At 36.3% G+C, this 12087-nt stretch overlaps 1 protein-coding gene and 1 long non-coding RNA gene across 2 annotated transcripts; one reads left to right on the forward strand and one right to left on the reverse strand.

Moving 5' to 3' along the window:
- Positions 1-361: 361 nt before the first annotated feature.
- On the reverse strand, positions 362-4632 carry LOC122574776. The gene is made up of 2 exons (XM_043742778.1): positions 2212-4632; positions 362-1617 (listed from the first exon to the last, which is right to left on the reverse strand). The coding sequence occupies exons 1-2, from the start codon at positions 2412-2414 to the stop codon at positions 1245-1247; spliced, it is 576 nt and encodes a 191-aa protein (XP_043598713.1). The 5' UTR covers positions 2415-4632; the 3' UTR covers positions 362-1244.
- Positions 4633-4811: 179 nt separating this feature from the next.
- Positions 4812-6065, forward strand: LOC122574780. The gene is made up of 3 exons (XR_006319189.1): positions 4812-5053; positions 5438-5610; positions 5821-6065. It is a non-coding gene; the product is annotated as an uncharacterized LOC122574780 (long non-coding RNA).
- The last annotated feature ends 6022 nt before the right edge of the window (positions 6066-12087 follow it).

Consider the following 12087-nt stretch of genomic DNA (forward strand, 5'->3'; position numbering starts at 1 on the left):
CCAGATTCGCACAAAATGCTATACCAGACTGTAAAACACACGATTCTTCGTAAGCCGTTGTTTTCAAACGTGAAATTGAAATATATCATCATTTATTGCCATTAAGCAGACGTACAATAAAAAATAGATAAGAAAAGATATATATATGGGATTGTCTGTGGTAAAACATAAGATCTCTATTATTGTAAAACCGATCGATCGTAGAATCGTTTTGGAATAGATACGGGCAGATATTTCGATTTCTCATAAGAAGATAATCATAGTTATTACTTACAAGAGATTTTTCGCTAAATACCAATTCAGAGGAAGCTTTTATTAAATCTGGCTACCTAAATAGAATATTACTTGTATATATCTCGTTTAAATTAAATTCGGTTCGTTGATTTTATGAATCATACACGATATTCGTCGGATTCAATCACTCGGACTGGCATAAATCATTTGTTGAGAACTAAAATCGGTGTCTCATATTTGAAGAGTGCTTGTAGAAAACGCTGTAAGTGGCAAAAAAAAAAAAAAAGAAAGAAAGAAAAAAAGAAACAAGTTTTTCAAGAGGGAAAGAAGCATTACGCAAATCTAGTTCAAATTCACGAAGAAGAAAAGTGTATCTGTAGGAAAGCCTGTATGTGCCAGCTGCTAGTCATAAAGAAAATTCAATGTTCCATTTACTTAGATAGATGGCATAGATAAAAGCCAAGAGACAACTAACTAATGTTTATTCGCACCTACATTTTTCTCTGTAGAAACGACGTTGTGACATCATCTTCTAACATTATTAATAACTATTTAGAGAGGGAAATCGCGCTGCAATTCTACTACTACGGTACTCTCATTGCTACGTAAAACATTTTCCAATAAAAAAAAAAAACAAAATTTTTTCAACTTTGGCATTTACAGCGGCATCTGTAAGCAAGTTCTGTTCGATTGTTTCCGATCCTTGCAACTTACGTTCTACGAAACAGGCCAGGTGAAAAATCGTGTTCCTTACAAATTTACACAAGATTTTCCAAGAAAGGCTGATCTGTGCCGATACTTTTTCTCATCGTGGCATATCCTACGTATATATCTATCTATCCATAAAGCAAGAAAAATATTCGAATAAAAAAAGTGTTTAAAAAGGGAAATGCATTCGAATGGATTCAGGCAAATAGCGTGTGCATTTCACTTGCATCTGTATTCTTGTTCTTGAGTCAATCTTTGCTTCTCGAGTCGATCGTAAAAGCGAAGGATATCCGTTTGGATGGTTACTCTTGCTTCTCTTCGGAGTTTGCAGAGATGGTAGAATGATTGCTTCGTGGACCATCCTTCGGTAAGAGGTTGCTGCTTTTCGACGATTGTTTGGTCACGGTGGTCATCTTTAGCGCGTCGATTTCCTTTGGAAATTCTTCCCTCCGCCTTCGTCTCCTCGACGATTTTCTTCGTCTTCCTCGCGATTTCCTTCTACGGGATCTACGTCGAGATTCACGACTCTTGTACCTCCTTCTACCGCGTCTCCTCGAGCTTCTTCTTCTCCGGCTAGATCGTCTTTTTCGTGCGCAACGAATGTCGACAGCAGTGGCGTCGCCGCTGTTCATGCATTGATTGTACATGTAGTCTTGATTGTACGTGTAGCATCCGCTGAAAACAAGGAGACTGTTGTAATGTATTTAGATACACGTAGCATCTGATCTGTCACATAAGAAATTTATTTCTAACGGGGTACGTTACTCTGGAAGTTTCAGGAAATAGAATTTTCCATTTCTAATTTCTAACATTCTTAAGGTTTCATGTTTTAGAATATTTTGTTCGTGTGGTTTATTGAGCCGAAGGTCGAGCAGATTTTATCTCAAAACTTTGATACGTACGTTTTCTGGCCTGGTTATTTGCAATTCGATTTCCTTCAAACTTTGAAGTAATATTCTATAGTAATTCATAGTAATATGATAATGTAGTCTTGAGTTCTTTTTTTTTTCATTTCGTAACGCTATTTAAATTCTTCTCTTTTTGTTACATTATATTATGTAGTTACATTTGGGCTGCTTTTAGAACTGATCTTTTTGGTAAAATGATTGCGTTCCTTTTCAAACTGCTATCATTTACTACAATTCAATTTTTTGTAAAATCCTAGATTAAGATAATAGATTCTAGTTTGTGAATCGTTTTAAAAATGCAGTGCAGCTACTGATGCAGGAAGGCTGCTTGTAGAAATTAATCCTATTTTCTTGCATTTACCCCTTCAAACGCTGGAGAATACCATAAGTCACGCCACGCCTGAGGGCAAGTTGAACGTGACGCCTAATCTCAGAGCCAGGAATATTATATTCTTGAGCAATGTAATTACTGATTTCCTGTGGAGTTGATCCTTGAATGGCCTGTAGCCTACGGATTGCTTCTACGACCTGGGCCTCGATTTTTGGAGATTTTTGCGCTGCCATTGTAGCATTTGCTGCTATGGATCGGCGAAGACGATTTAATCTAGACAAAATACTTTGACATTCAATTTAGATATTCACACAATATAAAAGCTACCTATGTATTAATATTTACTGAAAAATTTCCTGCAATTAATACCTATAATTATTTCCCGTGGCTATTAATAATCGATAGATTATAACTAATAATTTCTCACTGAATGTTTTTTTCTCTTCAACATTGGACGAGAATGATTCTGATCAGGCTACCAAGTAACATTTACGATACTCTCGAAAAAACATAATTTACGATAAAAGATACGATTGCATATAATTTTTCAGCGCTGACATTTTGTTTGACAATCCATTGATCACAAATTTCACTCGGTTGAATATTAAACAACCGCGTTTCCAAGGGACAATCGCGCCTTCTCCATATTTTCCACTCGATATCCAACGAATCGGACATGCGTATACGCGTGCTTTTATAATTGGCGGCGATCCAGCGAGAAAAATGAAGCGATCTCGATCTATTTCTTTTCGATGTTTGCATATCTGCCGGTTCTCCTCTCGGACCGGTGGTCCTCCGTCTCTTTTTCTTTCTTTCTCTCCTGATCTACCTAAGCAGAAATAAAACAGTACCGAATAGCGCCAGAAGAGTACGATAGACCTTTAAACAGTGACGTCATCGAAGCTGTTTTCTCATGCCTTCGTAAATATAGTACTCTTCCGGCTGTTTGACTTGCAAATTGAGAGTACAATTAGAGGAGTGCTTAAAAAATTGCCGTTCGAATTATCGCCGAGACGTGGCGAAGAACCGAACGAAATAGTATCTAGTAGTGTCCACGTGAAATTCCATTTCTAAGATGGCAACTTTGCTAAAAAAGGAAAAAGGCAAAAAAATCCCATTTTTCAACGCTACCCGTCGCGTTAAATAAATAAAATTCGTCTGTAATAGGAAATTGCAACTTTTCCTTCTGCTAGAATTGTTTAATTATTTTGTTAGTAGATTCGGGACTTTGTGTATTTATGCGGAACTGGAATGATACTCTTACTAAAAAATGACGAAAGTCCCATCCTTCGACGCTACCCGTCGCGTTAAATAAATAGAATTCGTCTGTAATAAGAAATTGCAATTTTACTAGAATTGTTTAATTATTTTGTTAGTAGATCCGGGATTTTGTATAATTCTGCGAAACTTAAATGGCAGCTTTGTTAGAAAATGACAGAAATTTCGATTTCACAGGAACAAGTACTTTATAGATGTGCAAACTGGTCTGATTTTCATAGGTCACTGTGATTGATACATATGTAATTGGAAATTCTTAGTTACGCCATCCTCTGCGGTATACACACCTGTTGTAACCTATGAAACGTGTGCAATCATCTGGAATTTGATTAAATGATTTTTATTCGAATTCTGGAAGTAGAATTTAAATTAACTTTATCTTTACTCAACGCTTTTTAGTAACTTAGGAGTATAGTTTTGCTACATTTCCTTTCTAATAATACAGTGTTTAGATAAATAATTCAATATCTATTCGCTATTAAATCATTGGCAATGGATAGATGAACGTGTATTTTAAGTTGTAAAGACCTTTGGTGTATTTTCTCCTCTCGACTGCGATATATCGGTTGACATTAGAATTATCTGTTAAATCTAATACGCAACATTTAAAAAGAAGTGTCGTGCATGAAATGTAATAAATAGTGATAAGAAGAATCTTCTTACAACGTTGGTTGGATCTCCTGTAGAGAGCAGCACGCACAGAGTTAGACTCTACTGGCATCTGGCTCGGGTTTATGGAATTTCGTGGCGCCATCCGGAACCTGCCATGCATCGGTACACACGGCAATCAAGAAAAAAAATCAAGACTTACTTTATTAGTAAATTATTCTGTAGTTCGCTCTCTGTTCAAGGGACAGGCGTGTATAAATATTTATTGACTTCCATCAACCTTTAAAACGAGGTTCATAGGTAATTAGAAAGGAAATCTTATATTCTTTTATTCTTTGGTGTTTTTCTGTTTTCTTCTAAACTTTTTCTCGACTAGAAATTGCAGATTTCCGTATAAATCTGGCTTTGTTTGTTTATATATATATATATAATTGGTAACGAAATGAGATTTGGAGAGAGCTTTGTTTCGTCCGATATGCAATTTCAAGATTACGTCACAAATTGATGAAATTTTAAGAAGCAAATCTGTTAAACGACGCCATTATACTAAATATATATTATATATACACCAATAAAATCAATATACTTATGCATAGTTCGGTATTGTCTGGTAGTATATGTTTACATATGTTTACATATGTTTATATACATAATATTTTTATATTTTACACATCTTGTTTTCATATTTTAGACGTACGAACATTTGCAGTTTATTTCTATTCATATCTCGAAAACTGAATTATCGATACGAATCATATCTATCGATCATACGTAGCGCGCTCTATATATATACTAAAAAGTCCAACAATCGGGCAGCCATGTTGGACTGGAATTTTCAAATTGGTCAGTGACCGCGTTACAGTTGCGTAATTTTATAATGTAATATGTGGTTATTATTATGAAAAGTGAGTTTAGAAGCTGAATATGAAGCCGAGATGACATCAGGGATGACGGAGACGCGAAACTTTCTCCGGAAACATCTTCTGTAAGTGAAATCTTTAAATTTTATCTTCTTTACTTTACATTTTAATGGCGTCTACTAAAATAGTCATTTAAAGCGAATTTGCGATATCATAAATAGTAGTCGAGTATATGCCACAAAATACGAAGTCGATTGACAAACGAATGATTTCTCTCTCGTATATGGACATTTTCGTGAAATATCGCGAAACGAAGAGCTTCGTGAATGTACAAGGACATGCACCGGACACGATGCATTCATCCGTGCGAGATCCGCATACGAGTTGTTTATTGTTAGCTGGCTAACGCGAGTTCCTGCATAAACTGATTGTCCAAATGATTCTAAATTGCCCAGGCTTGATTACAGGAATTGCTGCATTAGCTTTAATGAATATTATATATATTTAAGATATCTTCAGTATTGGGACCAATTCCTAGGATTTTCGTAATATGGTTGCCATATTGAATGACGTCACGAAACAACCAATAATAAAATATCTAATAGCAAATACTTGGAACATACTTCCTCAAATTGTTTATGGAATTTTTTAAGGTTAGACTTCAGACATTAGAAACAAACAGGTAAAGCGAGTAAAATCTAATACGATGATACTTTACAAAGTAGTATAACGAGTGTAATCTTCTTTCAATCAATTCTCCATTCTTTTTTATTTCCATTTCCTACTCCGTCTTTCTAATAACATAATACGATAAAAACATAATACATAAAGATGAACGTTTCTTCAAACGAAGCTGAAGTAATTGATATGTGACCTTCTTCTTTCGTTCTAGAATCATATAATCTTTTTATGAGTTACGGGATCAGGAGTAAAAGGAATATACAGAGTACGGTCGTTATTAATCGTAGAGATGAATTCGAAACGGTGCAACACGGCAGCGCGTAGCGAGTCGAAACACACACCGGACCGAGCGAAAGTGGTCACATAAATGTCGAGAACAGAGAACGCTGCCTAACGAATGTGGAGAGATCGGTGAACCGGAAGCGAAAGGCGCGCAGCTTCACGATTCGTTTGGTTGGAGGTATACGCGTAAGATCGTCCGCCTGCTGGCCTTTAAGCATCACGAAACGAGAAATCTCCTTCTTAATACTCTGTCTCTCTTTCTTTGTTTTGCACGACTTTACTTTCCTTTGGTTAAACAGTTTGAAATTGTTAAAACATAAAGTAGCTTAAAAGTATTAGACTAGGAATATCAATTATCATTTTAAAAGGTGATTGATGCGGAAGTTTCATGTTCGTGTGGCAGCAAAAGTATGTATTATATTAGCGATATTAACTATCGTCTTTCAATAGAAAAACACGTCTGGTCTGGATGTTTCTATTTATTTCTTAAGAAGTTTTATCTTGTATTTAATTATCTAACACAGTCTGTTCCAATCCCAGATGGGACTAATTTATCGATTGTGTTCGTTGATTGCTTTTTTAAATTATTTCTTCATATTGTTACATCAATATCATTGATGATAATTCTTTTCAAATATGAATCCTTCCAAATCTATTTAATATTTTTTCATCTCTTCGTTTTCATCTTCGTATATCTGAATCAAAGTTCCAGATAAATATTAGCTTTTATAGTATAGTACAGTATCCAATTCTACAATGAGTTCAAGAATCTGTACTGAAAGAAATATGTTTCAGGAGTTGTTCGCTCGTTAGTTCTTATGGAGTACCTGAAGTAATATAGGAACTTTTCTAAAGATACTGAACTGCGAATTTACCAATTGCTGCTATGTTTGAAGAAGATAGCTGGATAGAGAAAAATAGATTTTATGTCGTGTTTTATTATACGTCATAAGAACAAGCTGATAAGCCGGGTATTCTCTGATATTTGCAAAAGCTTGTCGGCAATAAATCACCGTGAAAGGCTGACTCAGATGTAACACTTAGAAAACTCGATTGAATGAGATGCCTAACGTTTACGCAATATTAACGGCGTCGCCATAACGCATTGCAGCGGCCACGTTTGCGATACGCAAGGCCGTGGTCTCCAGAATTTTTCGTTACGGTATTAACTCTTTGATAAAAGGTTCTCTAAACACGTTGAATCATCCACTGTCAGATACATACGACAGATAAACAGCGAAACGTTTCTGTGCTAATATGTTTCTCAGGTATTAACGATACTACATGAGTTTTTGGGCATATTGGACTCGTTTTCTAATCTTTGATTTGCATCTTAACTCTCAACGTTCAGAAGTCTGTACTTTATATTTTAATTGTGACGCGACTGAATCGAAGATAAATATAATCAAGGATAAAATTCATAGATCGAATCATCAGAGATTTTTTAAATTTTAAGGGAAGTTGGCCTTTGTTTGTTAATGTTGCAATTTTTGTTGTACATTTCAATCCTTACGATGGAAACTGTAAATATAAAATTGCATCATAGATCGAAGCTTTTTCTAGAACGTGGAACTTTTTAAAGGACTTTTATCTTTGCCAAGTTTTGTAACGATTCCATAGAGGTTGTGGAGTTCCGTGTTTATGAAGTAGAATTGAATGGAATACACACAGATTGCGCAAGAGTTGTGGCATCTTTACGGTCTTATCAAATGTTATATCACCGACAATATCACTGAACATAGTGGTTACTGAAAAGGGAAGCAGGAAATTGTCGATGTACCTGTTTTCCACTTCGTTTGATCCTTTATTTCGTTTCATTTTCCAGTTCTTTCTTTAGGCTTGAGTTTCAAAATTCCTATGTAGTAATGTTAACTTTGAAGGTTTCCGTGTCAGGTCTGAATATTCAAGGGACTCTAAGAAGCCTAAAGTTTCTTTATCGCCAATTGCAAGATGAACTTGTAAACTTCAAACAAGCTTGTAAGAATTTATAGACCTATTCACACATACCACATAACACCACTATGTGGCTTTTAGCTTAGCTACTGAGCTTCATGAATTCAAATTACAATATACTAATGATTAGTATCTAATCTGTATATCTAATATTTTGAAGATATTTTCTTTCTAATATCCAACATTTATATAGACAACATTCGATATATATATATGTACTGTTTTATAAGAGACGCGTCACAATCATCTTAATCATGTCAGAATATTTATTATAAGAAATTTGGGTCGCCCTTACCGATAAAAAATGACATAGAAATTGTACGTTAGTGAAAAGTCATTCCTCGAAGCAAATCACGTGGTATCCATCACCCTGAACTTCAACGTTGCCCTAAGCTTCGTAGTCACACAGATTTCGCAAAATTTCGCAACATATTTTTACCTTGTCCTGTCATTTTTTCTTTTTTTTTTTTTGTTCACGGTAGGACCGTGACTAATCACGTGGGAAAGTATCACGTGCATTAGGTAGCATTGTAACACGCATCCGACGTCCTTGCGGCATTCACAAGGCATTTTTCCATTCCTGTTAAATACCATGGTGCACGGGATGAACGCGCAGCATTTATAGAATCTATGCCAGTTAATGAAACGAGCGAACTAAGCCAGAGAAGTCAATTATAAATGTAAGAACGAGAAGAAGAAGAAGAAGAAGAAGCATGAATCTTGTTGTTTGGCGACGAAAGTGTGTAAGGGATTGGATGGTAATATTTTTTCTAATATAGAGCGTTGTATGCGGTATCAGAGTAATCGCGAGTCTGGCACGCACGAAGAAGCTCAATTAAATTGATCTCGGTAGTGTACCATTTTATTACGGCATTGTAAGGAACAATTGTTTTCTCACGTGTCTGAAAAACTGATTGCCAGTGATGTCACGTCCGGAGACCGACCTTCGTTGCCGGCACGTCCGGCACACCGAGTCTTTCTACGTAGATTCAGAAAAATGAGAAAATTACGAGGCAACCGGGTGCCCAGTGAACTTTTAGTACGTTCTTTGGCTTTTGATCTTTGGTGCCGTTTTATCGACGTGTAGGTAACGTGGGAATATGGTGCAACGTATTCACCAAATAGAATAGAACGCACTATATTCGTGAAAAGAAGAATGCGCATGAAATTCGTAGTTTCAAATTTACAACAAAAAATACAACGCGATTAAATTTTCTCTAAAAAGGAATGCTATTAATCCCTTCGCTGTAGATTAAAACGATAGTATGCTACGATAACTGCGTCGAAAAATTTTAAAAATCTTGTTTTATATTGGTATATAATACTTTTTTTATTATTCTAATCTGCGTATGTGCGATCTACATGCGATACATGTATACATAGGACGATGATCAGCACAGAGTGTGATGATTTAAATTGGCACGAATGCGAGTCCGTGCAATAGTGTATCGCTGTGACATTATTTAACTTATGTCGCTAAATCTGTATGGTACAATACGATTATTTACCAGATTAATACGTACTCCCCTCGTGGTAAACTTAAAAATAGAAGATACATAATAATTCAGGTATCGTCGTAACGATTATGAATCTCAACGATTGAGGTACGCTTCGCTCCACAATGAAAGGGTTACGATACAGCTGAAACGAAAAAAAACCTTAATTCAAAAACGTACACATAATAGTTCTAATAAAATTACGTAGGTCTGTGAATGCTCGTGAATCGAAAAGGCGGACGAGAAATAGAACACAATAGAAATAAATAAGATAAACAGAAATAGATAAAGCCGAAAAAGAATGGATGGTGTATCTCCATTAATCGGGTGAAAATACGAAAGATGTAGTAATTACGCGTATAAAATAAAGCTGGCCCTTTGTACTCCAGCTACTCGGAAATATCTCGAGTAGAGGATGGTTCGATATCGTTGACTGGGGACTCCCACGTGTCGGACTCACGTGTCCCGCCACGTGAACGGCTTCGCTCGATGGAAATCGTGTCGAAGGGTGGTGGCTTCACGGGGTGGAGGAAGTATTAAATGCAAAGCGTGTACAAACGGAGCCTACCTTGCTTATTAGTCGACTTCGAAGTGAGTGCTGTGTTACGTAACCAGCGCCAGGGTGGCGAATAAGGTCGAGACTCTATGCCGAGTTACCGTGTCTTTCACCGGTGAGAAAAAGAACCGTTCCTATTAAATACAAAACGATGTACACAGGCTAGTTGTCCGGTTAAATTTACAAGAATATCGTATCTTCACGATATTCTTCGCTATGCATTTTATTTATTTATCGTTACGACGTATTACCTGCTATAGCTACTCGAGATTTAAAATCTACGTTTTCCTTCAAAAACGTTCAAGATACATGAAACATCAAAATTTAGCGACCGTGTACATCTACATCCTATATTTTAATTCTACTGGAAACTTGAAACGCGATGCTTCTGTGTATAACAGTTGTGATTCGTTTGACGAACAGGATTGTTCGCTATTCGATAGAAGGTACAATAAGAACGAAGCTGATACAGTGATTGGGCAAAATGATAGAAACGTATGTTGTATGTCATGTTTCTGAGAAAATAATAAATGCAATTCTTTTAATTATTAGTAATTCTATAACAATTCTTTGCGACATTTCTAAAGCAGAATACAAATAAAAGAAACATGCGCATAGAGTTAAGAGTTCGCTATAAAAAATCTGTGTCTTTTACCAAATATTTGTAGACAAGAAAAAATGTTAGATTCACGCTATCCTTTTGGGTTTGCAGGATTATCGTATTCCTTAACAAAACAACGTATCTAAAGAAGAGTCCAACATACGCGATAAAAATGGCAAAGCATATAAATCGCCACAATCCAGTCCACGTCTGCCCACACTCGATACCGACTGACTCTCCTATTTCGCATTGTGAAGAAAATGAAAGGGCGTCTGGCTAATTAATCGGCCCTCTCCTCTTAAATCACACCGGTCATGGACGTAATTGTTCCGACAAGGCGGAGAAAGGTTGTCGAAGTTGATCATCGTCCCGTGCATAAACTGCGTAGCACGACCAGCCGAAGGATTATTATCGTTGAACATCCTCGTACGATTTGGCCAGTCAATCGCAGGCAAGTCAGAGACACTGATGAACGTCCCGTGCATCCCCCGTGTATTTTCCGCTCGACCAGCCACCATATTTAAACCGAAAGCAATGTCTAGCCCGGTTCAGTGAGATCGTTTCTCTGTGGGCCACGTTCATCCACGTACGAAGAGAGCTGGCTTTCGTTTTGTTTCTTTCCTTCTCTATATTTATTTTTTGTTCCGACCCTTGTTTGTTTGTCTCTCTCTTTCTGTCTGTCTTTCGATATCCGTCTCTGTCTGTCGTTTCCTTTCCAAGTCGAGATGCGAGTAGATGGGGTAGATGGGTGAAGCGTATTCCTAGTCTGGCGTTGGACAGATAAAAGCTTCTCTATAGGTCGATTGAAATATAAATTGCGTTAGCTGCTGTAACCTTTCACCGATGGACCGCCACTTCCGCCTAAATCGGCCGCAAGAATCCCTTTTTTTTTTTAAGGAAATATCTCGTTTATCGAGATTCGCGGATTTTATTTTCTTTTCTTCCTCGTATTTTATTAGGCCTGTTAAGATCTGTTTGGACGAAGCGACATTTATCACCTATCAATAATCAGATGTACGACTGACGAAGCTTTGTTGGAATATTTGTTGAACCTACAATGGAGAAATACACATCTGTGGACTTGCTGCAAGAAGTAATTTCTGTTACAGAAGTGTCTGCCGTTTTGAATTTCTTTTCTGATATAAAGAGGCAGAGTTGAAGCTTATGTTATTTGTGTCTTTCGCGTTGACTTTGGTATTTCTTGCGGAAGATTTATTTATTTATTTGTTTTATGTAACAATAAAATGCCATTACAGTCGTTTCTATGTAGAACTTGAGAAAGTTGTTTTTTAAATATAAAATATACAGTTGTTTACGAAGTCAATACCGTGCTTAACTCATCTTCGCAAGAATATGAAATCGGCACTTGTTGCACCAAGCCACACAGATATAATTCAGTTCCCAACTGAAATTAATTTCTCTCAGACAAGAAGCATAAAGGTATATATTTTAAATCATATTTTCTAAACTCCCTCTATTTTGAAAATATTACAAGAATATTTATAACAAATTTATATTTACACAATATTCGTATTAACGATATACTCTGTGAAAAAGCTGAAGTGGAATTTTATAGGAAATTAGAAGATC

Source organism: Bombus pyrosoma, linkage group LG14 (assembly GCF_014825855.1).
Source record: "Bombus pyrosoma isolate SC7728 linkage group LG14, ASM1482585v1, whole genome shotgun sequence".
NCBI lineage: Eukaryota > Metazoa > Arthropoda > Insecta > Hymenoptera > Apidae > Bombus > Bombus pyrosoma.

Coding starts and splice junctions, on each gene's coding strand:
- LOC122574776 (XM_043742778.1), bottom strand. CDS start 2,414: ATGGCAGCGCAAAAATCTCCAAAAATCGAGGCCCAGGTCGTAGAAGCA. Junction 1,618..2,211: donor ATTCTCCAGCGTTTGAAGGG/GTAAATGCAAGA, acceptor CCTTGTTTTCAG/CGGATGCTACACGTACAATC.